The sequence below is a fragment of the Equus caballus genome, chromosome 15 (assembly GCF_041296265.1).
Source record: "Equus caballus isolate H_3958 breed thoroughbred chromosome 15, TB-T2T, whole genome shotgun sequence".
NCBI lineage: Eukaryota > Metazoa > Chordata > Mammalia > Perissodactyla > Equidae > Equus > Equus caballus.
Window position 1 is genome coordinate 43,759,080 of NC_091698.1, and position 26,606 is coordinate 43,785,685.

Here is a 26,606-nt window from a genome sequence, read left to right on the forward strand (position 1 = left end):
CTTTCATCCTCTTATCTGTATTTGTCGGGATAAATTAGGCTATGCTGCAGTAGCACAGAACCCCAAAATCTCAGCGACATAACACAACAAATGTTCACTTTGTTGTTCATGTCCAACCTGAGTTGGCAGGAGCTCTGCTCATCACGTCCACGAGGGACCCGACCAAACATTTCCACCTTCCTCGAGGCAGAAGAAGAGGCAAGTCGCAGGGTCTTTCACTCACCCTTAAATGCTTCTGCCCGGGAGCCACTTGCATCTCTTCTGCTCATATTTTGTTGTCCAAAGCAAGTCAGATGGTCACATCGAACTTAAAGGAGGGTGGGAAATGCAAACCTACTATGTGCCAAGAAAAGAAAACAACTAAAATACTGTTAACAGCACTAGCGATTACCACCACATCATGCTCCACCCCTCTCTTACCCTCCCGCTGCTCATGCAATACGCCAGCACGCCTCGTCTTACTTTCAGAAATTATCCGGAGTCTGACCTCTCCTCACACCTCCACCGAAGTACCAACACCATTCACTTGGATAATTACAATGGCTTCTTTACTGGACTTTCTGCTTCTGCCCTTGCCCCCTCAACCTATTCTCTACACAGCACCTGAGTGACTCTTTTCAACATGTCCCTCCTCTTCTCAGACCCCTCCAATGCTTCCCACCTGAGCGAGTATAAAAGCTGGAGTCCTCACAATGGCTCATGAGGCTACATCACCTGCCCCCTCTGTCCCCACTTCTAAAACCTAATCTCCTACCACCTTTTCCTTGCATCACTCCTGTCCAACCCCGAGGGTTTCTGGGATTCCAAGCATGCTCAGCCCCAAGGCCTTTGCACCTGCTGTTCCTTCTACCTGGAATGCTCTCACCAGGTAACCAGGCATCTTTCTCCTTCAAGTCTCTGCTCAGATATCTCCTCTTCATAGAAGCCTTCCCTGACCACCTTTAAAGTCACACACATAACAGAGTACTCCCCACCCGCACCCTACTTTATTTCTCTTCATAGAACTTGTCACTCCCGGACATATTGTTCATCTGGTTTAATTCGTTTAGTATCTGTCTCCTCAACTAGAATATATGTTTTATGCAGGGAGGAATTTTATTTTATCGCTGCTGCATCTCCAGTGCCTGTAACATAAAATGTGTTGGACTTGAGGAGGTGAGGCCCAAAGCTGGTCAGTGCAGAGCCCGAAAGAAACTGTAGGTCTCTGGACCTTCCTTCCAGGGCTCTTCCTAACATACCACGAAGCATCTCGAAAAGCCACGTTAGAGCCCAGAGTGCCTGGGGAAATTAATAGCTGCCCGGTGTTCCAAACCAGAGCTTATCCAAGGGTGTGGGAAATTGGAGTGACTGCCCCACACTCGGTGTGGAGCCACTCCCTGTGGGAAGCGAGTTCGCGCAGTGGCTGGAGGAAGCCCCCTGAGCTCCCTTCTGTGTGTTGAGGCCTTTGTTTGGAGGAGCCACGTGCAGACACCCAGGAAGGCCGACTTAATCATGATGTTTGTGATCGGTACTCCAGAGGCTGCCAGGCTTCTTCTTATTAGTATTCACATAATGGAAGCAAAACGAGACTTAATACAGGGAAGTGTTTATGGGGAGAGAGGGTGTATTGATCAAAAAGCCGAAGGGGCCGGAGCTCCTCCAGCCACTTCATCCCCAGCATGTGCTTTGGTCCCAGCTCCAACCCCAGCCTTGCCTCTGAACTCCTCCTCAGGCCCAGAAGCAGCATCTAGACTTCCTGCCCCAGCAGAGACTGGCCTCAGCCGGGTCCCCAGTGCTGACCAGCTGGCCCCCGAGTCCTTGCCCAGTGTGTGGTCTCTGTGGTCTGACTATACCTCATCACTGTGTCTTCACATCACGGACAGCTCTAAGGAGCAGCACAGCAGGGCACAGCCTGAGTTATCCGGATGCTGCTGGGAACCGTGTGATGGAGTCGGAAGTCATCGATTGCTTCGTGGTGCCACCTAGTGAGTGGAAGGAAAGGAATTTGCTCAGAACATGTACAAGTTACCCAAGAAAGTGTCTCCAAAGGAGCTCAACCCGGGCTGGCACAGGACCTCACAAGGCCACCTGTGCTGATCCGTGAATCCCACATTCAGGGCACCCCCATCCTCGTGCCCTCACTGTGGACACAGCTCCAGAATGGCCACATGAGCATCAAAGCTACATCAGCACTCTCACGGGGTCCCTGGGAAGACCACAGGGGTGACATTCAGGCCTTTGACAGTAACATATGGGCTTCATAACACCAAATGCATTGCAATTAACCTGATCATGAACTTGTTTCAGGCCCACGTGGGTGAGCCAGGACATCCAGCTAGCACTTGCCCCTCCCTCCTCCCTCATTATTTATTCTCTCTCTTTCTCTCTCCACTGGATCATTCCTACGAGAATGAAAACAAGCTGCAATTCTCCCCAACTTGAAAAATAACCTGTCGGCTCCATACCCCACTCACGCCCCTGCCTCATCTCTGCTGCTCTCTTGCAAAACTCCTCTAAGGACTCAGCTCTGCTCACCACCTCTGGTCTCCTTCTTGCCTTCCAGAATCCCCACCACCGTCCCCCAAACCACTCTGGTCCAGGTCAGCGGTGACCTCCCTTTGCCGAATGCAGTAGCCATGATGCACCTCCTTTTCTGCCTCGTCTTCCAGACCTCGCGATTTGCAAATCCTCAAGATTTAGTCTGTAACATCTCTTCTCTCTTATTTAAACTCATTTTTAAGGTGATCCCATGCAGTTCCATGATTTTAATACATTCATAAATTTAGGACTTCTCAATTTCTGTCTCTAGCCTTAACACCATCCTGAACTTCAGTCCCACATACTTATTTACCGACTCAAGGTCTCTATCTGGACATCAAATTAGCAGCTCAAACTTCACATGTGCAAAACAAAGCTTGTCTCCTTCCTTTCCTTTCTCCCTCTCTCCTCCCCTTTTTCCCTACTTTCCTTCTTTCTTTCTTTTTCATCTTTTATCTCTCTCCCTTTTTTTTTAAACTTAGAATGGGGAATTTCAAACATCCACGAAAGTAGCTAGACGGACTATAAGTATGTAAGATAGACAGAGTATAATGAATCTCTGTGTACCCATCACACAGGCTCAACACTTACTAACTCATTCCCCATCTTGTTTCTCTTCCCCCTAACCCCGCATCAGTTTGAAGACAATCTCAGACATACATGTTGCATCATTTCATCTGTGCACATTTCGGTGTGTAGAAGGCCTCATGTTTAAACATAATCCTCGTACCGTTATTGCACTCATAGAAAATAATTTATTAATATCATCTAATAACTAGTCAATGTTCAAATTTCCAATGGTCTTATAATTCTTTGTGAGTTTGTTTTAATCAGGATCCAAATAAGATCTACATAGTGTGATTTGATACATCTCTTAAATCTCTTGTAATCGACAGGTTCTCCTTCCCCCTCTTTTTTCTTTTCAATTTATTTGTTGAAACAAGGTCATTTGTCCTATAGAATTTTCCTCATTTTAGATTTTGCTGAATGCAGCCCCTGGTATGGTTTACCATGGCCGACCTACCTCTGTATTATCCACGGATTGGCACTTGGATTCTAGAGGCGTGGGGTAGCCTTCCATCAGAGGCACAGAATGCCTCCTTCCCTCTCTTCTTGTCGTGTTCGAGCCGTTTATGCTCACTGCCTGGGCCCGTTATCTCATTAAGATCGTCAAATGGTGATTTTCGAATTCTGTCATTCTCCTTCCTTCATTAGCTGGGCCACTTCTGTAAAGAGAAATGTCCCTCATCTACTATTTGGTTACCTGAGGTATAGTTTGTATAGAAAAGGGGGGAGAAACGCTTGATTCTTTCCCTCTATTAGCCAGTTTTCAAGATAATGGGTTGGTTCCCTATCATTCTCCAACAGGGATGAATTAAGAGACCAATTTTAATACCACCATAAAGTCGTGGGTTTAAGCCTCTTTGATGATGTTTCAATCCATTGCAGTTTTATCCTTATTGATGCTCACGTTATCCCATATTTAGCAAGTGGCTTAGTCCTTCCACTGGACCCTAATTTTCTTTGATAGCTTCTTTGCTATCTGGTATTTCAAGACACTCCAGGATCATCTCGTGCATTTCCTGTCCCACACTTGAGATAAGCAAACCTGGGAAATGGTATTTCAAGACCACAATATGGCTGCTAGGCTGATGGTTGCTCCTGAGTTGGTTCAAAATAGATCTCTTGATGTTTCTCCCCAAAACCTGCCCCTCTCCCAGTCTTCGCCATGTCAATGGATGACAACTCCATTCATCCAGGTACTCAGGCCAAAAACCTTGGACTCAGCTTTGATCCCCTCTCTCCTTCATACCCCATAACTATTCTGTTAGCAAGTCTGTTGACTTAGCCTTCAGAAGACGTCCAGACTCTGACAGCTTCTCACCTCTGCCACTGCTACCTGCCTGGTCTACCATCTCTCACCTCGTTTATTGTCATAACCTCATAACTGGTTTTTCTGTGTCTGCCTATTCACTACATGGCAGTTAGTGAGCTCTTTTTTAAAAACATAACTCAGGGGCTGGCCCGGTGGTGTAGTGGTTAAGTTCGCACGTTCCACTTCAGCAGCCCAGGGTTCGCCGGTTCAGATCTCGGGTGCAGATCTATGCACTGCTTGTCAAGCCCTGCTGTGACAAGCATCTCACATATAACGTAGAGGAAGATGGGCACAGATGTTAGCTCAGGGCAATCTTCCTCAGCAGAAAGTGGAGGATTGGCAGTGGATGTTAGCTGAGGGCTAATCTTCCTCCAAAAAATGAAAGAAAAAAACCCATAACTCAGATCTTGGCATTACTTTGCTTGAAACCATTTCCAATGACTTCTCATTTCACTTGAAGCAAATTCCAGAAACCTAACAATGGTCTGTAAGCCTTACACAATCTGGCTTCCAACCAACTTCTTACCTCATCTCCTCCCACTCTCCCCTTTAAACACTCTGCCCAGCCACACTGGCCTCCTTGATGCTCCTCAGCAGCTCTTGCTGCTCCCTCTGCCTGGAAAGCTCTTCCCCACACATACACTTGGCTCCCACTTTATCTAAAACGCCTGTCCTCTTCTCTGTATAAAATAGCTACACTGCCTCTCACCATCATTCTCTATCCTCTCACATTGCTATAATTTTCTTTATAACACTAACCACATGTGACGTTATCTATGGCAGGTGTTCACCCTCTCACTACTAGGAGTTTATTCATTTTGTTCACTGCTGTATCCCCAGCATCAAGTCCCACGGTCGTAGTTATTGCTCAACCAATATTCGCTGAATGACTGAATGAAGAAGTGAATTAAGGCAATGGAGAGGAGGGAACATGTGGAGATGAGGTTGGGCGTCAGGGGTAATCTGCTGGTTGTGGAGTTCCAGGGGGCACAGGAGAGAGTTGAGAGGAGGAAGGAGTGAAAGGTTAGATCAGAGAAAGAAAGTAGAGAGCGATCTGAGGATGTAGGGACTGAAGAAGAGGGAAAGCCTGAGGGAGGGAATGTTTGCAGCACCGACTGCTGAAATCAGGGCGTCGTGTGAGGTGTGCTTGCCCACTGACCCTACACAGGGCAGATGCTGAGCTAATGGATGGAAGATTCGGCTCTGCCTGCTTGGGGCGGTCTCTGCCCAGCCACAGTGGGCTTATGCATGAGGGGCCTGAAGACCTCTCCTTTAGCCTCTGGTGGGGGCGCTGTTGATCCCTGACCTCACCCTACTTGGTGAGGTGTTGCCCTTGGGAAATATAACAGAGCTCTCCCAACCCAGACTCTCTTCCTCATCTTCTACAAAATTTACCCTCAGCCAATTTACAGACAAGTCAGGATTCAGCACTGAACCCTCAGCAAAAAAATTTATTCCAGAAAGCTGGAAGAGACAGTGATATAAAGATGAGAGAAACAGTGTGAGAAGGAGAAAAATAAGCACTCCAGAGTTTCCAAAAACACAAGAGAGCAAGAGGACCCAGAAGTCTCTGTATTCTGCTAAATGCCAAACAGCTCGGTAAGGCCCTTGGAAGCATGCCAGCAAGAGGCCTGGGCTGTCCAGATGCATATTTCACAGCGCAAACTTCTTCATAGCCAGCCTGCTCTCTGCGCCCACCATAGCATTCAGGTGCAACATTTAAATTACTGATTGACAATAAACCTCATCACTGATTTCTTAAATTACCTATTTACCATAAACAACTGTGGCTTTTCGTTTAGACTGTCCAGTGTGGACCACTTGCCTTGGGAAGGCTGACCTTCTTTTTAAGACAATCAGCTCTCACTAGTCTAGTGACCCTGGAGTAAGGTCGGGATGGACAGTGAGTGCTCTGAACACACACACACTCACACATATACACAGGGCGGATGAAGCCCTCTGCCTGTTCTCCCTACACCTCACCACCCTCACCCCTGCTTCCGGGTCCACATTCGGTCCTCTGGAGTGGACAAACCTTCTTGGCATCTTCTTCCTCCTCCTCCCTCTCCTCTCCCCCCTCCTCTGAAATATTTTGTATAACGTAGGAAACAAAGGAAACAGACATAATTTTAAACTTATCTGCTTGTTTAGGGGCAACCTAAGTGAAAAATATCCATCCAGTGTTTAAGGCTGGAGCACTCTCCACTCTTTAAGATGAATGAAAGGCCCAAAGAGGAATTTTGCGACAGAGCAAATCAGGACGAACGCTGGCATGATTCTTGCAGGGGTGCAGTTCCCATACATAGCCACACGAGGGCGTCTCTGAGGCGGAGCTGCAGACGGCACAGGGATGGGCATTTGTCGAGTGGGGCGCCGGTGCCGCCTCCAGGGGCTCCATCTCCTCAGCAGGGTGTGGGCCAGCGTCTGGTGTGAGGTGAGGTGGGTATCTGCGCAGGGGCCGCTGCAGGCTGGCAGGCACCAGGGGCTCCCCAACAGGTCACCTGAGCTCGGAAAGCAGGAGGACCACAATGCACTGAAGACTGGAGGCCCCTTCTCAGGTCCCTGTGGACTGTGTCGCCCGCAAGGACTCCCCCTCCATCCTGGGGAAGGGAGAAGCACCCCATGCCCGATATTTGATATCTCATCTTCTTAGTGAGGGAGGGCTCAGAGCTGATTTCAGTACTGTAACATTTCTTGCATCCAAGCGTTGTAAAGCAAATGCATACTCATGCATAATGTACATAAACTGAATAATACACAAAGCTCGTTTCCCCGATATTTTCACTCGATGGAACAAGGGGAAATGGCCTTAGGGCAATATCTGGAGCTTAGCAATGTGTAGAAAGTTGCCAAGGAAAGAATTGCTTGGTTCTGCCCCATAGAAGGTGGAGCTGGTCCCCTGGGGCGACTCTGGCGCCCCAAGGTGAGGACATTCCTGACATGACTGAGCAAACGGAAAATAGAAGCTCAGAGGCCCACTAGTCCCCAGGGTCAGCAGGCAGCTGCAGATGGTTCTGGCATTTTCCCACTGCTTACTAAGAAGAAAAACATCTAATAAAACAGAGCACACGTTTGTTCCTCAGCAGCCCCAAGTCCCGCACTGCCAAGGGTACTGGCTCCTGTTTATTTCAACTCTCTGATTGGCTCCATTTGTGTCTGCTTTCCCTGGAAATGGGCTTGCATCCTGGAGAACAGAGAGCATGATGGGAGAAAGAAACAAGTGTTTATTGCTAAGTGAAAGAAAGGGAAGAGGCCACATCACCTCCTGGTAATGCAGTGAGGGAGCTCTCATCTCTCCCCTCAGCCTGCAGGTGGGATCATACACGCCCTCCCGGGCAGGTTTGTGAGGCTTCCTGTGATGCTGGCACCTGAGCCTGGACCGTGGCTCATGGTGCCTGGATTTTCAGGTAACCACGCCAGCAGCCGATGGAGCTTCCAAGCAACAGAACATAAATGTTCGAGCTGGGCGGGAGCTGAAATCCTCTCGTTTTACAGAGCAGGGTGGCAGCCCAGGAAAGGTGAGTGAGTCATTCACATGACAGTGACTCACAGTGGCAAATGTCACCCTTTGTCCATATCAGGACAGCGGGTGCCATGTGAATCTGTGACGTTGATTTCAAGAACATTTGGAAATGTAGACTGACAAAACTAACCTCCATCCAAGAAGAAGAAAATAAAGGTCACACGTAATTCTATCATCGAGAAACTCAGAAATAACTCTGTTAATGCTCTGGCATATGTCCACAGTTACTCTGCCTCTGGGCTTGTCTTTCCTTCTCTCTTTGTCTCATTGTATGCCCATCACCAGAGAATGCAGACTTTTTAGAGACATCTAAAAGGCTTATAGCATCGCCCATATGCTATGCCACAAAGGACCATTTGATACATTCCAAAGATTCAGTATCCGTATCATGTTCTCAGACCATCATGCCAAAAAATTAGAAATGAATAACAAAAGTATAGTTTAAAAAACATATTAATGGAAACTAAATAAAAGAATATTAAATTTTAAAAGGTGACAAAAAGAAAACATATACCAAATTATTTTGAATTCCAATGAAATGACAATGTATCAAAATTTTTCGGACCTAAAACAGTAGATAGAGGGAAATTTATAACTTCAAATACAAGCTAAACAGTTCACTTAAGAAGCTGGAACAGGAGCAACAAGGCAAACTCAAGAAATAAGAAGGGAAGCAACAAATAAGGGCAAAAATCAATGAATTGGAAGGGCTGGCCCAGTGGCAAAGTGGTTAAGTTCGTGCACTCTGCTTCCGTGGCACTGGGGTTTGCAGGTTGGGATCTGGGGTGCAGACCTAGCACCACTCATCAAGTCATGCTATGGTGACATCCCACATAAAACAGAGGAAGATGGGCACAGATGTTAGCTCAAGACCAATCTTCCTCACACAAAAAACAAAAATCAATGAAGTGGAGAAGGAAAGAAAACAGAAAAAATGAACAAACCCTATAAGCTAGTTCTTTGAAAAGATTAATGAAATAAAATCTGACCAAGAAAAGGGGCAAGGAAGAGAAATTATACATTGGAATATACAAATATAGAATGAAAAGTGGGAGGAACAATTACAGACACAACAGACATGAAAGAATAATGCAATAACCCCTTTGAAGTAGTCTTGCTAAAATATCAAATCTACATCTGATCGAGAGTTGAGATTGAACTATCAATTTATAGGAATACAGAAGCCAGGGGAGCACGACAAACTAGAGATGCATTCATGGGAGACTCCAGACAAATGACACAATTTCTTCAGAAGAAAGGAGAACAGAGTTGGAGGGAGCAGAAGGTTCTGAGAAATTAGAAGACAGTTCAACCAGGCACAATATGCAGACTTTGTTTGGATTCTGATTTAAACTGTTTTTAAAATGACGTGTATGGGCCAACTGGAGGTTTAAACACTGACTGCGGGTTTCTTGATGTTGAGGAATTATTAGCATCAGGGGAGGAGGTAATGGAGTTGTGCATAGGTTGAAAAATGAGAGTCCTTTTTGTTGAAGATTTATGCTGGAGCACCGGCAGCTGTCGTGATACAATGTCTGAGGTTTGCTTCAAAATAATATGGGGGGATGAGCACGGGGCTACAGATGAAACAAGATGGGCCATGAGTTGATAACTGTTGAAGCACAGAGGATTCAGGAATCTATTCTGTCTTCTTTTCTTTGTATTTTCAATTTTCTAAACTAAAAGTATTATGGACAGCTGTACCCAAAATAATGTGAAAATCTAGACATTATTGATAAATTTCTTGGGAAATATTAAATGTCAAGATATAAAATACTCAACTAGGCCAATAAGGTTCAGAGGAATTGAAACGGTCATCATGGCTCCCCTTCCCAAAGCCCCAGGCCCAGCTGGCTCTTCAGATGTGTTCTTCCCAACTTTCAAGAGACAGACACTCTTTATCTCACCGCAAGTGATTCCAGTAAATGAGAAAAAGAGAGAACACTGCCCAGCCTTTTTTAAAACAATTTTTATTTATTTTTTTATTCAGTTCATAATAGTTTCCATCATCGTGAAATTTCACTTGTATGTTATCATTCATCTGTCATCACATAAGAGCTCCCCTTCACCCCCTGTGGCCCCCCAGCCTCCTTCCCCTGGTAACCACTGAACTATTCTCTTTGCCCATGTGTTTATATTCCACATATGAGTGAAGTCATATGGTGTTTGTCTTTCTCAGTCTGGCTGATTTCGCTTAATATAATACCCTCCAGGTCCATCCATGGTGTTGCAAATGAGATGATTTTGTCTTTTTTTATGGCTGAGTAGTATTTCATTGTATATATATATATACAACATCTTCTTTATCCAATCATCTGTAGAAGGGCACTTGGGTTGCTTCCATGTCTTGGCTATTGTGAATAATGCTGCAATGAACATAGGGGTACACAGGTCACTTTGGATTGTTGATTTCAAGTTGTTTGGATAAACACCCAGTAGTGGGATGGCTGGGTCATATGGTATTTCCATTTTTAGTTTTTTGAGGAATCTCCGTACTGTTTTCCATAGTGGCTGCACCAGTTTGCATTCCCACCAGCAGTGTATGAGGGTTCCCTTTTCTCCACATCCTCTCCAACATTTGTTATTTTTATTCTTAGTGATTATAGCCATTTTAACAGGTGTAAGGTGGTATCTTAGTGTTTTGATTTGAATTTCCCTGATGATTAGTGATATTGAACATCTCTTCATGTGTTTATTGGCCATCTGTATATCTTCTTTGGAAAAATGTCTGTTCATATCCTCCACCCATTTTTTGATCGGGCTGTTTGTTTTTGTGTTGTTCAGTTGTGTGAGTTCCTTACATATTATGGAGATTAACCCCTTGTCGGATATATGATTTGCAAATATTTTCTCCCATTTGGTGGGTTGTCTCTTTGTTTTGACCCTAGTTGCTTCTGTCTTATGGTAGCTCTTTAGTCTGATGAAGTCCCACTTGTTTATTTTGTTTGTTTGTTTCCCTTGTCTGAGAAGACATGATATTCGAAAAGACCCTTTTAAGTTGAATGTCAAAGACTGTACTACCTATATTTTCTTCCAGAAGTTTTATGATTTCAGGACTTATCTTCAAGTCTTTGATCCATTTTGAGTTTATTTTTGTGCATGGCATGAGATAATGGTCTACTTTCATTCTTTTGCATGTGGCTGTCCAGATTTCCCAACACCATTTATTGAAGAGACTATCTTTTCTCCATTGTATGTTCTTCTGCCCAGCCTTTTTGGTGAAGTTAACGTAATCTAGATTCAAAATCAGATCAAGACAATACAAAGGAAAAAAATGATGGGCCCATTTCCCTTATGAATGAGAAAGCAAGAAAATAAAATACCAGCTGAACTAACCTGACAATGTACTGAAAGATAACGTTTATCCTAGCAATAAAAGAAGACTTACGAGAGGACGCAGCAGTGATGTTCATCACGGTAATGGCTAAAGGAGGAAAACCAGGCCTCTTTTTTTATAAATGCAGAAAAAACATTTAATATAGTATAACATCTATTTCATATTTTATAATTAAAAATCTTAGCAAACTAGGAACAGAAAAAAGAAGGTCCTTAAACTGATAACCAAAAACCTACATCAAACATTTTTCTTAATGGAGAAACATTAGGCACATTCCTTTTAAGATTGGGAATAAGACAAAAATGTGCTGTTACTGCTACTCTCTAACAGGGCAGGAGATCCCAACCAATGTGGTAGGAAAAGAGAAAAAGAGGTTTAGCAATTTGAAGGCAAGATAAAACTGCAATTATTTATTAAAAATATGATTATCTACATAGAAAAACCAACAGAATAAAGAGCCTATTACAATTAATAAAAAACAATTGAGCAGGGCCAACCTGGTGGCATAGTGGTTAAGATCACACGTTCCGCTTTGGTGGCCTGGGGTTCACTGGTTCACATCCTGGGCACAGACCTACACACTGCTTATCAAGCCATGCTGTGGCAGGTGTCCCACATATAAAATGGAGGAAGATGGGCACAGATGTTAGCTCAACGCTAATCTTCCTCAGCAAAAAAAAAAAAAGAAAATTGAGCAAGGTTATCAGAAATAAGATCAACTTATGCAAATTTCTAACGTTTCTCTACACCAATGGTTCTCCACAAGGAGTGATTTTGCCTTTCAGATAGGATTGATAAATTTAACAAATGTAATTAAAAAGGACATTCAGTTAAATTTGAATTTCAGATAAGAAATAAATAATTACTTAGTAAAACATGTCCCACACAACATTTGGGATGAAATACTAGGTGTCAGTATTTTATGTGGCAACCCCACCCCCAGGGGACATTTGGCAGTGTCAGAAGACATTTTGTCACAACTAGGGAAGGGATGCTCCTAGCATCTGGTGGGTGTAAGCCAGGGAGCTGCTACCATCCTGCCATGCGCAGGGTAGCCCTCTCAACAAAGGATTATCCAGCCTAAAATGTCAGTAGTGTCAAGGTTGGTTTATTTGTGATAACTAACTAGAAAACATAATAAAAATCAAGGATCATGCACAGCACTTATAAACTGTCTGGGGATGAACTTAACAAAGAATTCGTAAACCCTCTCTAGAGAAAGCTTTGAAATTCCGAGGAAAGGCAGCAAAGATTATATGAATACAAAGACATTCTATGCTCTTGTGAACACACAAAAGGTCAATTCTGCCCCCCAAATCGGTAAATTCACTGCAACTCTAATCAAAATGTAAGCTGATTTTTTTCAAAGATTTGATAAACTTATTCTAAAATTTACATGGAGGAATAAAGGAGCATGGCAAGCACAGTCGAATCTGAAAAAGAAAAGGAGACTTGCCGTGCTGGATATTAAGGCACCCTGGAAAGTCGTGGTAATGGAAACAGTCTGTTACTGGTTCAAGAACAAGCAAAAGAGATCAATGGGGCAGAAAGGAGTGCTCATAAATAGACCCTTGCAAGTTTATTATATTTCAGAAAAGCCGGCACAAATCAGTGGGAAAGGGCAGACTCACTAATGATATGAAAAAAAAGATAATACTGGACCCTACCTGATACTGCACAGAAAGATGGACTCCCTAAGGGTTTTACATTGACCCTTTAAAAAGTAAAACTATAAATAAAACTAATAGAAGACAATGTTAGTGAGCTAAGAGTGGTAAAGATCGGTAGTACAAACCATAAAGCAAGAAAGATCAGTAGATTTGATTACATCAAAGGAAAGGATTCCTAGTCAGCGAAGGATGCCGTGGACCAAATTAACAGGTTGGGAGAAGACGCATGCAATATCTAAAGCAACAAGGGACTCCAGCAAATCGGCAAGGAAAAAGAAAGAACTCTCAATGAAAAATCAGCAAAGAATATGGACAGACAATTAACTGAAGGAAACCTAAAAGGCTAAGAAACATATAAAGAGATGCTCAAACTCCGTATAATTAGAGAAACATAAATTAAAACAACCACACAATCCACTTTACACTCAGCACCTTAATAAAAATTAGAAAACTTGGGGCCGGCCTGTGGCCGAGTGGTTAAGTTCTTGCCCTCTGCTTCAGCAGCTCAGTGTTTTGCTGGTTTGATCCTGGGCGTGTTTATGACACTACTCATCAGGCTATGCTGAGGCAGTGTCCTACATGACACAACTAGAAGGACCCACAACTAGAATATACAACTATTTACTGGGGTGCTTTGGGGAGAATAAGGAAGAAGGAGAGAAAGAAAGAAAGAAAACTGGCTAATGCCAAGTGCTGCTGGAATTCCCTACTAGGGGGTTTGGGGGGCGGGGCACCCTCTCAGGAGAGTAACCTGACAGTATGGGGTCAAATTAAGAAAACGCACACCCTATGATCCAGCTCTCTCCATCCAGAGAGATTAGCACAAAGATGATTAAGGGGACATGTACAGAGATGCTTGTTGCAATGATGTGTTTGTGCAGTGCGAGCTGAGTCAATCCACACGTCCATCACTGGGAGCATGGGTGGGAAGAGAGCGAGCGCATGGGCACAATGGCATATGATGCAGTCACTGGAAGTAATGAATTAGATATACACATAGCAGCATATCTGGGTCCTTAAATCACGGCGCTTAGCAGAAAAAAACAAAAACCAAAAAGTGGCTTTTAGCCAATTGCATTTTGCAAATCAAAAAAGCATGCAGACAAAACAATACATGCTTCACAAAGACACACAAATAAGTTGCACATCAACACAATCATATGGTTGCCGATCGTGGGTGGAGAATGAGAAAGAGGATAAAAGGAAATAAGAAGATAAAAAAGCAAGAAAGGACCTTGCAAAAATTAGAAAATGCCCTGAATGGAGGAGGAGGAAGATACTGCAGGATTCCACCCCTGGGACCCAAAATAAAGAAAACAAAGCAACAAAGAAAGAGAGGAGAGGCTGATGGGCTTGGCAGAAGCTGGAAAAGCTATCTCCAAGATGCAGGCAGCCTGAGTGCAGACTGTCCATTTGTTTGGAGGAAACGGATTTCCCCAGTGGTGCGGGACCCCACGGAAGAGGTGGGAGTGGGGCAGGGAGGGAGCCTGAGGGAAGCCGGTGAGTGCAAGTGGCCCAGGGGCTCTGAGGGCCTCCAAGTGCAAGACCCGTTTTAAATGATACACTGAGAAAATTCCCTTTGTCGGGAGTGTCTTGCCCAGTATTATAATCTGTGGGGCTTTAAGGGTTCATGTCCACCCGGGAGCCCAGTAGGAAAAGGGAGAGCAGCCCTTCCCCAAGTTCTGCGGGGTGGGCAGCAGCGAGCTGGGGAGGGGCTGCTCCCAAAGCTGCCCAGAGCAGAGCGGCTGCTCCAGAGCCCGGCGGCGGGGCCCCGCCTCCCAGGGGGCAAATCTGAACGGGGCTGCTGAGGAGCGGGGCTGCAGCCCTTACCACAGAGGTGGGGGCCTCATCCATGTCCACAGTCCAACTGGGCAGGAGGGACATTCAGGGAAACACATTATACCTCTTATGTCATATATAGTTTACTAACAAAAAACAGGATCATAACCTACTGCTCTGTAACATACTTTCAGCATGAAGCAGGATGCCATCAACACTTTCTGATATTAAATATCCTTCTGTAACACTGTAATGGTTTTACAGGGTACATGCCAGTTCCTTGTAGGGCTGCAGGCCCCGCCCTTCCCTGCGCTGGCTCCGTCTCACAGGTACCATTTTCCAGGCCTCCTGTGCCAGTTCACTTCCTGCAATATGCAGTCAATGGGAGACCTGCAGAAAACTAGAGGGTGGGAGGGAGAAGCCCTGTGGTTCTAGCCCCTGCACCTCCTCTCCAGCTTTTGGACTCTAGTCCAGCCAGTGGGATAGAAGTGGCCTTTTTTTTTTTTCTGGATGTTGCTAATCTCTGGGGCCCTTCTGTGTGGCTATGTATAACCAAGTCCCTGTGTAAAATCTCCTTTAAATAACTAGAGCGAATTGTCTTACTGGCTGGACCCTGACACTGGGGGACAGACCCGCTGTATGGAGGTCCCCTTTTTTATTAGAAGCCATACAGTAACCAATACCCTTAAAGCTAAATCTGAGACCCCAACTATGTGTATTTCTTCCGCACAAATTTCTAGAAAATTACACAAAACATGCTCTTGATGCATATGACCAATTTCCCTCTGAAATGGTTGTACCAACTCTCACTCCCACCAGTAGCATATGAGAACGGGCCCATAATTTCACCAATCTTAAATCGGAAAAACAGGGTCAAATTTTAATTTCTTCACCATGAGGAAGGCCAAATTTTGTTTTGGCGATCTCTAGTGTCCTTTTAGCCTTGGTCAGCTTCCTCCCTGTTAATGTCAAGTATCGACGTCAGTGGGTGTCACTAGGGACTTTTGAGGAATTTATTTCCCAGATTTATGTTTTGCTTATTAAGGAGAGGACAGAGGCAGGTGGGTTTTAGATGTTCATATAAGTCATGCGTCCCATGACGGCAGGGATACGTTCTAAGAAATGCATCGTTAGGCGACTTTGTTGTTGTGCGATCAGTGTACTCACACAAACCTAGAAGGTATAGCCTGCTACACACTTAGACTATACAGTACTAATCTTACGGGACCACCGTTGGCCATGTGGTCCATCATTGACTGAAATGTCGTTATGCGGCGCATGACTGTATATCCTGAGTGTGCATCGCATATGGCTATAGAGACCAGCCAGAGCCCTTGAGGGTTCAGCTACATCTCAGCCAAACAGCAGACTGCAGCACCAGCTCTGGTTCTTCAGTGGTGCTTGAAATCTAGATCAAAGATGGCCTAGGAAATGTCATCTTCCAGTTGCAGTGAGACTGAGTTTCTGGGAAGAGAAATATCTGGGGTCAAGGCCAAGTCTTGGCCACACGCCTCTCAAGCACATACAGTCAAAATCACAACACCCGTAAATTACTCATACTGGCCAGGAAGTACTAATATGCCCCAAAGATGACTGCCCTCTTGAAAATGCTCAGGAATCACACTTTGAATATTTTGAAAAATGTTAAAATTTATTAATAATAGTTAACATCACATAGTTAATTCAACTAGTTCTTTATTGTACAGACATCTTCACTAGACTGAATGTGAGGATTTGAGATGACCCACTATTCAAAACGTCCCAAAGATGGAGATGAGATTCACTGTATTTACATCAGGCAAAGCAGCGTCAGCAAGGAACTGTCACCTAATCGTGAGAACACAAACATCCAAAATGCAGTTGCCGGCGTTCCTTTCTGGAAGCCAAGAACACATAGCCACACGCACAGCTCTACCTTTAAAAAGAGTGCAATTGCATAAATGGTGCCTAATTTCCAAGTTTAAAAGTAAAAGTTCATCTCTATTCCTCAGCCATCCTTTAGTGAGACACCAATCTAGACACTGTTCTCAGTATAAGTTGTGTAAATGTACAAAAATTGTTTGCTACTGGAGCCAGCCCAATGGCATAGTGGTTAAGTTTGGTGTGCTCCGCTTCGGCGACCTGGGTTCGGTTCCCGGGCACGGACCTACACCACTGTTGGTGGCCATGCTGCGGCGGCAGTCCACATACAAAACAGAGGAAGACTGGCAACAGATGTTAGTTCAGGGCGAATCTTCCTCAACAAAAAAAGAAAGAAAGAAAATTGGGTGCTATTGAGTCGTGTCTTTCCATCTTGCTCTTTTGATTTTTGTATCCTACTCTGTAATGTTACAAGACCATTCCCTCTTTATCGTGTAGTATTCAGGTATAATGTGTGTGAGTGTACACATTTTAGGGCAGATGTGGGTCTTCAGATTCAGAATTAACTACACTTTTGAAAAGGAGGGGTTTTATGCCACTCCCACCCCCACCCCAACCCCAGCAGTTTAAAATATAAACACTGAGTATAAAAAACAGCTCAGCCTAGAGAAGGCCTCGGACAACACTTCTTGTAAAACATTTACAAAACACACCAATTTTGCTAGGAGGGCACGAATCCACCGAAAGTGTTGTCCCTGAGGTTTTATTTGTATGATTGTTTCATTGTTTTGTTTTGGTTTGCTATCAACAGTTAGACACAATTTTTAAAAAATGTTTTTAGTGGCTTCCTTTGTCTTGTCTTTAAAAGACTCCTGGCTGCCTAAGAATAAAGATTCCTAAACAGTGAGTCTGTTTGAAACGATCTCAGTTTCCTTTGGTTAACATCCCGTGTAATATTGCCCCAGGAAAGTCTCTGGACAGAGCAGCCAGTTGCTGTGTTTCTTCAACCCAAAGGCCCGACCTCCTTCACTTCCTCCCTCGCAGCTGCCTTCCGAGTGTCCAAGTCTGCAGGGAAATGAGGAGCCGGGAAGGAGCTACTCGGCCGCTCACTCACCCTGAAGAGTCTTCTCTTCTCTTCCCGCAGGCGAATGAGGTATTTTTAGTAAGCAGTCAGTATCTTCACCTTCCATCCTTTAACTACACTGAACTACCAGTGAGGCCAAGTCTGAAGAGCCCCCATGTATCTATATACATAACAAATTAACATATAAATACATTACATACAATTGATTGCTACATACAGTATCAAGATGAAGGAGCAGATGTACTTCACGAATGAAACAAATTTGAAACATAAATTAAAATGAAAATACAGTGTTTCCACTTCTCAGGAAAAATTTTAAAAACAGACCAAAAAGTTCCCCTCCCCCCAAAGGTCTATTGCTCATGGATGACTCAGGAACCCACAAGGAGATGCGACAACAAGCCCACTCGGCAGGAAGTATCAGCTCTTGGCTTTGGTTTTGCTTGCTCAGACTCAGGATGCTTCCATTCCAGGAAGAGCATCTGCTGGAACCCACCAGGCATACGCTTGCAGATGAGGTTGAAGAGGGGCCGCCAAAGGTGAATCCTATTGCCACCCCTCCTTCCCCCACCTTCTGCTGTGGGAGAATCAGGCTCAAGTTAGTGGAGACCTCATAGATCTCTGAGAGGAAAAACAGTCTCAATCTCCGTGCCAGGGACATTCTCCACCTAGAAATGTCGTGTTCAGGGTCCCAGGTGAAGCAACTGTATGTTTTCATTATTGTCCCCATCCTGTAGGATCACACAGGAATGTGGAATTTGGCCAACGGGATTACTAAAGGTTAAAATTTGTTTTAAGTTTTAAGAGAACCAATGGGAACAGTTGCGATAGGTGTGAGCAAATCCTTACTTCAAACTGTATTGATCTCAGGAGGGCCAAGGCTTGGGCACCAAACTCTACAGTGAGTATACACAGAGATAAAACCCAATCTGATAGGGTCCTCTCTGCCAAGTAAAAGCCGAGGGGTCTGTCTCTGCCACGGGGGATGGCATCTATAATTTAAAGCAGGAAGGAGGGGGAACCGGAAGTCCCGTCCGATTTCAGGGACTCTATCGCTGTCCAGCCTCACGGATGCGGCAGGCCACGGCAGTGATGAGAGCCGCCCCCTTCCCACTGCCGTCCTCTGACTCGAGGAAGGACACGTCACATTTCGGAGCCAGGTCCTTCACTGTCTCACGCATGACTTTGGCAAAGCTGGAAAAGTTGGGAGGAAGACACAGAAAAAAACACCTTAGTTATGACTGATTTGTGTCCTCAGAGATAAGACCCTAAGAAGTGATGCTGAGAACCCAGGAATAATTAACATGAGGAAGAGGATGACAGCCACTACATATGAAACACTTACTATGTATTTTGTATCAGAAAACCAAGGCTTGGAGAGGCTAGCAACATGCCCAGATTCTATGTCGCAGGGGGCAAATGGGGAGCTAAGATTCAACTGTGGGACAACTGTCAGAGATTCTGGGAAATTGTGCTCTTAAAACCAATCAGTGAAAGAGAACTTCAACAGTCATGGACGCCACCGTGTGCCTTGCAGAAGTGCATAACCTGTTCATATCTCCAAAGGGAAGGACCAAGCCTCACGCATGTGATGTTCTATTTTCCAGGGGTATTGACTCAATCAGACTCACATCTAACCCAAATGGCATTAAAGGCAAAAGGAGCAGGCTTCAGGGTTGCTATTGGGACACTTCGGTGATCACAGATCTTTTCAATATGAGACTAGAGAAAGGGATAGTCATCATGTGCCCCAACACAGCAGGGTCAGGATGCCCCTCCCCATCTGCAAGACCAAGCCCCAGTGCTGTGGCTCAGGCTTCTGTCTCCCTCCCAATCCTCATCTGGGACTGAGGCTCCTATTTTCACAGGGACACTAATCATCAAGAAAAGGGACCTGGAACTTCTCAAGGTCTACTCTTTTCACTAACTGTAGACTCTGGTCATGTCTCTTAGCTCCTTGAGACAATCATGGTGAGAGCAGGCAACAATTCAATCAAGGAGTGTCCCCATCCTCACTCCAGGTGCCCAGGCCAGGGGCACAGCTCTATTCTTTTAACTTTGAGCTGAAAAGCTTTCAGGGGAAAGGGATTGAGGCACTTCCTGACTTCAAAATGACTTATTCAAAACATATGCAAATGAGTGAAGAAGGGAGAAGAGAAATGGTGATGAGAGGAGAGAAAGGAGAAGAGAGATGGAGAAAGACAAGGAAAAGAGAATTCAGTACTTTCATACTAGGGGGTGGGGGGAAACTTTTTCTATGAAGGGCCAGACAGTAGACACTTCCAGTTTTGTGGGTCATGTAGTCTGTTGCGCCTACTCTGCCACTGTAGCTCAAAGCAACCATAGACAGTACATCAACGAGTGGGCATGGCTGCATTCCAATAAAACTTTATTTACAAAAGCAGTCGTGGCTGTAGTCTAACGGCCCTCACTCTAGACTGTAGAAAAGATCTTGCTCCAGAGTTCCGGCATACATTTACTAGAATGTTCAGAGGAGCACTGTTTGTAATAGTCAAAATTTAGAAATGACCCAAATATCCATTAGCAATAGAATAAACTATAGTATACTCATTCAAAGGTACACTATACAGCTTTGAAAATTAACAAACTACAAGTGCATACTTCAGTGTGGATGCATCTCAAACCATAAGTGTTGTGTGAGAAAAGTCAGTCACAAAAGAAGAGATGCCATATGATTCCCCTTATGGTAAGTTCAAAATTTAGTAAAACTAAACAACGCAGATGTGGTCCTAGATACGTGGGGAGAAGGGAGCAAGGGACAGTTACCAGAGCACCCACCCCTGGCAGGGAGACTGAAGGGTACAATTGGGGAGGGGCTCACAGGGGACTTCCGAGCTGGTGGGGAACACAGGCCTACCTCTGGTTATTCATCTTTAATCTGTAGTGTACACATCATATACACTCTGGAATGCCTGGTTATTTGCTCTAAAGTGCAGAGAGAGAAGGGAAAACAGGAAGGAACGAAGAGACAGAGGGACAAAGATGGACAGGTAGGGTGGAGGTCAGGAACTCACTGAGGATGTAGCTTGTAGAGGGTCCCGTCCACGCCCACTGTCACTTTGAGAGTGTCCAGCCCGCGGTTTTCTCGTATTTTATCCACCACCGCCGCCATGCCTGCACCACAGAGCTGGGCTGCCCTCTGTGCCACCACGGTGCACACCTCCTTGACGATGATGCTGTCGTCGCAGGTGCTCTCGAGCCCCAAGTGCTGTAGAATGGCACGGACCTGCTGCAGCGCCAGGCAGTCACTGAGGTGGGAGGGAGACAGCAAGTGGTCAGTCACGCACCAGGAGGGGCTGGTGGCCCACCGCTCCAGGGGCCTGCTCCTTTCTCAGGAGAGGTTCCATGGAGGCCTGGCTATCTGGGAGCTGGGCATAAAGGCCACTGCCCTGCAAGGCGGCTCTCGTTCTTGAACTCAGTTCAGGAACCAGGGCTCATCCCACTGGACCACACAGACTCTTCCCGAGTGTGAGAGGAATACAAAGAAACAGCAACCTGTTCCACTTTGCCCAGGCAAGTTTGGGCACTGCTACCAGAAAACCGATACTCAGAACAAAAGGAAATTCACTGTCTCTGTCTTCCACTCAGCTGGAAACAATAAAGCTAAGACAGTGCTCGTATGTGGCAGCTGCAAGGCTCATCCATGTCTATTCTCTCATTGCTGCTCACAGGTTGGCAGGACAAGCATCACCAACCAACGTCAGATCCTATTCTATTTCTACCCACCCCCCCCCCCCCCCACCCCGGGCCGCTCTGAAATCTACTTGTGCACTATTTATGAAACAAACACTAATAAAACTGCAGGGAGAAAATGGACCCTATCATATAAAGAGAATTATTTGAGAACCCTGGAGTTATCTTCATGCACATAGACACGGTAGGACATATTCTTTCTAGTCACCGGTGCAGACAGCCTAGGGCCCCACTCATGGCAGTCGTCCAGTTCCTGTTTTTCTATACGCCTGAGAGCAACCACACAGCATGAATCTTTAAGGGGCTCTGAAATTCAGCATTCTCATTTGGAGCAGACTTCTCCACCATTAGACTGCAGGAGGATGCTTTGCTTTAATGAGCCTCCCACTGCATGGCCTGTTTCTTCAATGCCTGACATGCCACCTTCACTCAATCTCGGTTGCCTTACCACTGCAGCCAGCAGTTAAGAAGAACCTTCCAGGGAAGCATAAGTGCTTTCATAGGTTATCTTCCTCTGTGCAGTCCAATTTGCATCTTATGAGCAGGTATCTTTCCAACTTTGATATTTGGTCTAACCCAACAATACTACTTCGCCTGGGCTCATGCCAGTTCTGTAGCATGATTTTTCATGAGAATGTTATATATTTTCCCTTAAAATGCCAACTCTCCATAAAGTACTTTAAATAAACACTATAGATGTGAATGTGTTAGCTGCTAAACTAACCTCTGTGTAAGGCACACCCTGGTCTTACTTGAGCTATGGAAATCCTTCAGCTTGTCTGACCACGAGAAGGAGGATACCGGCCCACCCTACCCTGGGCCTTGAATTCTCACCTCTCAATCTGAGACAGGAACTTGGTTTCGAAGATTCCCCTTGTCTTGAGCCGCTCTGAGATGCGGCCACGGAAGAGCAGCCCACGCTTGGTGAAATCGATGAGGATGTTGCGGACAATCTCGCCCAAGTACATGCCACTCATCATTTTCTCAAACCTGCAATAGGGGTAATGTTCATGGAGGTTAGGTAGGAAGGTGGTAGGATGTTTTGAGACAGGGCATATCAGCTCAGTCACCCCGAATGCTTTAGAAAGTAGAGGGTGTGCAGATTCCTGTTGGTGGGAAAGGAAATGCTAGTTGACTCACTTGGGCAGGATTCCTGGTGTCTGCACATGATGACCCACAGCCTTTGGTGAAACTGACCACAGCGCCCAAGGCCCACAGGGTTCCCTGGGATTGGACCCACCTTCTGGGCTCATTTCCTTCCCAAGGCTTACTCCTGACTCCTCAAGAAGGAATACACACCCCACCACACTTCCAGGAGAAGAGTAGAACGCAGAGTTTTAATCCTTAACTTCAGCAGGCACTTGGCACACTTTCTTTTCGACCTAATCATTATCACTCAAGTAACTAGGGCCAGCTGGAGATCTCCTGTCCTGGCCACTAATACTGAAGGTGACCACTCAGGGGTTTGAGGGTCTTTTGGCAGCAGGTGGTTCAACTGGATATGTGTTGTTCCTCAGTCCGAGACCTAGGTTTTAACTCTCTCCCAGTCCCGAGGGGTGGCTGCTTCTTCCACATACTGACTCTGTGCTCCTCAGTGTCTCCTTTCTGTCTTTTCATCGCTCTACAGCCTGTGTAACCAATACCCCTTATGAAATTCTCCCTGCAACATAATTGTTATGATTTGTTTTCCCAACTGGACTTTGAAAGTGTCCAGTCCAGCAGGGGGAAAAGGGACTTAATCTAGAACTTTCCAGATGTATTTGACAAGAAACCCTTTCCAAAGAAATCCTCATCTATTAACATCTCTAGAGAATGAGCATCCTGGGACTTGCTGTTGTACAGATTCTCTTCACTTGTCACTGTCCAGTTCTGGGATATACATACTAGGGTCCACATGTACTTGGGTGCCTACCTCTGTTTGCCAGGGTTGAGGGAAAGCTCATCCACAGCCACATCAAATTCCGTGCAGAAGTCGTCTAGGCATCCATTGTCCCCGAAGGCCCCCCACTCCGTGTTAACACACATCCGCCCCTCTTCCCCTTCCACCAGCTCCACGTTCCGCATCTCCTCCATGTAGCAGGCATTGCTGCCCGTGCCTGCCAATCACAGAGACGTCGGGGCCTCACCTAGCACCATCCTCCCACCCACCTGAGGCCATGGGTCCCCATGCAGGAAGGACAGCCCGGGTCCTTACCAACGATGAGGCCAACTTCACAGTGAGGGTCTTCATAGCCGCAGGTCATCATAGTCCCGACTGTGTCGTTCACCACAGCGACCACGTCCAGGTCAAACTCCTGAGAGGGCAAGAGCAGATCCCCAGTCCACAAATGAACCACAACATTCTCCCTTTGGACACTTGCAAAGGAGATTTATATGTAAATAAAACTTATACGGCACGGCTCATTCTCTCTTTTCATTCAGGTCTCTGCTCAAATGTCACCTCCTCAGAGACCTTCCCTGGTTATTTGTATTTCTATATTTTATATATATTTATTTATTTACTTATTTATATTCAAAAGAGAGTTCTTTCCCAGCACACTCACCCAACTTCATTTTCCTTCACAGCACCTGACATTAGCTCATGGGTTTGTTTATAGAACAAGAGTCTGTCGTGGTCACTCTGGAATCCCAGTGCCAAGAGCAGGGCTTGACACGCAGTGGGCACTCAAGAATTGCTGGAGGACTTAGTTAATTCTCCCCCCAACCAAAACGCCCTTCACTCAACATCTCCCCAACTTTCTGAACACAGATCATTTCACGCCTCAGGCCACATCTCTCCCACCTCACGCCGGTGGATGGCTTCCTTCAGCAGGGTGACCACGTCCTCGCCCTCGCAGCCAGACGCCTTGAAGCCTTTAGTCCACTTGAGGAGGATGCTCTACAAATCACACACGAGCATGGATGAGGGTCTCAGAGAAGGAATCACTCCCAGGGGCCGGCTGTGTGGCTCGTTCTCCACCTCCCGGGTTACACAGATTTCCTTTAATAACCAATCATCTCACCCACAAATGATTCTAAACCTGTTCCACTTGCTTGGATTTATTGAGTGCCAAGGTGCAACAGGCACCGGGCTAAGCACATCCCACATGCTACATCATTTAACCCTCACAGCAACCTTGCGAAATATTTATCGTTATCACGCCTATTTTACAAGTAACTTGCCCAAGGCCCGCAGTTTGGAGGAGACGAGTGGGACACCCCCCAGGGCCACCGACTCCAATGGATGGGCTCATGAGCACGACACACCTGCCCCTGCCAGGAACTAAGTTCTACGCACTTGTTTCCTTCACTGGGAAAAGCAGTTTCCCCTGTCCCTGTCCTATATTTACATCAGAGGAGTCAGTGCGTGTTTCTTAAATTTCAAACTCCAGTATGGAGTGAACAAGCACCCTGCCCATAGTTGGGGTGACATCTAGGCTTCACCACAGCTCCAGGGAGGGGAGCCCTCCAGGCTCCTTGGAGTCCCCCGGAGCCCCCTCGCCTCCAGTGTGGCCCTTCGCCGTGTCACAAGGCCCTCGAGGAACAGATACACGGTGGCTTTGAACGTGGGAGGAACGTTCCAGGTTTTGATCCAGGATTCCCTCTTTGCTGCCACGGCCCTCAAGGAACGAGTGTCAAAGACCCCTGGCCCCCTTCCCATGAGGCCAAAATCCGTAAATGGGCTGTGTGCTCACTATCCACCCGCTTGCATGGTTCCTCTAGGCCTTGTTCGGTAGTTCATGCCCATCAGCTTGGCATTTCATGGCCCAGGAGTTTGGTATCAAAAGTCAACCTGATGTGTCACACTGTGTTCAGATCCTGGGAGATTCAGAAAAACAAAGCACAATCTGACAGTGTCCTGGTTTACACACCTATATCAACAACTGCGTGCTGACCTCCACCCAACTTTCCTGTCTACCGATTAGCTTCATATCCCTGAGGAAATTTTGTATGGCCACTTTGAAGTTTACAGAATGTGCAAACGACATTATTCCATGTGGTCCTTCACAACAAGACAAGCAGAGGCCCCAACAGCTGGGGACACTCGCCCAAGGCCACCAGCCAGTCAAAGCAGCTTGAGGCCTTCAGGCCTCCGCACCTGCTGGTTTTTCCATCAACAGGATGATCTCACCAGAACAGAAGCCAGGTTACAGAGAGTTGGAACAACAGATGGAACTTCATTTGCTCTTAACTTTTACAATTCTAGACTGAACACATACATACTCCTTATGGAAACTTAGAACATAGGGAATAAAATCTAGTGTGATGACCTGGACTCCTACAGTTCAGGCAGAAATAGTTAACATGTCTTGGGGCCAAGGGGTAAATATTTAAAGATACATCTGTGTCAGCATGAAAAGAGAGATAGTATCTGTTTTAAAATATTTCAGTGGGAACAGCCCAGAAGCACATACACTGGAGTGTTATGTTTCTATTTTCCTATTAATTGCATTTTGGGGATGTTTCTATATTATAGAGATTATACTTTTCTTTAAAAAATTATTCTAGCTGTACCATCCATATTTTCCCATATCATTGAAATTCCTTCCAAAAAACTAGTAGCTGATAGGAGGCAGCAAATGGCTCATAGTTTATTATTTCTGTTGAACAATTAGGTTTGTTTCTAATTTCTTTGTTACAATAAATAATATTTCATTAAAAATTGCATAAATATTTATCCATGTTTGATAATTCCCTTTGCCAAACTGATGCAAACGAGAAGGCTTTGAAAACCCACTGTATTGGGGCCAGCCTGGTGGCGCAACAGTTAAGTGGGCACGTTCCGCTTTGGTGGCCCAGGGTTCCCGGTTCGGATCCCGAATGCGGACATGGCACTGCTTGGCAAGCCATGCTGTGATTGGCATCCCACATATAAAGTACAGGAAGATGGGCAAGGATGTTAGCTCAGGGCCAGTCTTCCTCAGCAAAAAGGGGAGGATTGGCAGCCGATGTTTGCTCAGGGCTAATCTTCCTCAAAAAAAAAGAAAAGAAAAGAAAACCCAACGTACTGACACTGAAAAAAATAATGTGCTGAGACGAAGAAACTGGAAAAGCTAAGAGCAACCCTGGACTAGTAAGACTGGACAGAGGTTAACAAGGGCTGGGAAATACTGGATGAGGCAAGGTTTCTGCAGGACATCCCCAAACCTTAACTGTACTAGTGCACAGGGTGAATTTAACTCTCAGGGGGGAGGAGCAGGAGGCATTTACAAAACTCAGCTGAGCGACATGAGGGCTGCCATTCCAGGGACCCCGTGGTCCTCCTC

The 26,606-nt window shown here is 45.6% G+C and overlaps 1 protein-coding gene across 4 annotated transcripts in view; it reads right to left on the minus strand.

Annotated features, from left to right (window-relative positions):
* Positions 1 to 16,332: 16,332 nt before the first annotated feature.
* The window catches only part of HK2 (hexokinase 2), an 80,777-nt gene continuing 70,503 nt past the window's right edge, over positions 16,333 to 26,606 (minus strand). For 3 of the 4 annotated variants that reach the window (XM_070234710.1, XM_023618373.2, XM_023618374.2), the window contains exons 13-18: positions 24,143 to 24,238; positions 23,555 to 23,654; positions 23,273 to 23,456; positions 22,195 to 22,350; positions 20,682 to 20,915; positions 16,333 to 18,840 (exon numbers count right to left, since the gene is read on the minus strand). In XM_070234710.1, the coding sequence (XP_070090811.1) occupies positions 18,696 to 18,840; positions 20,682 to 20,915; positions 22,195 to 22,350; positions 23,273 to 23,456; positions 23,555 to 23,654; positions 24,143 to 24,238 (915 nt within the window). In that variant the 3' untranslated portion in view covers positions 16,333 to 18,695. 4 annotated transcript variants of the gene reach the window in all.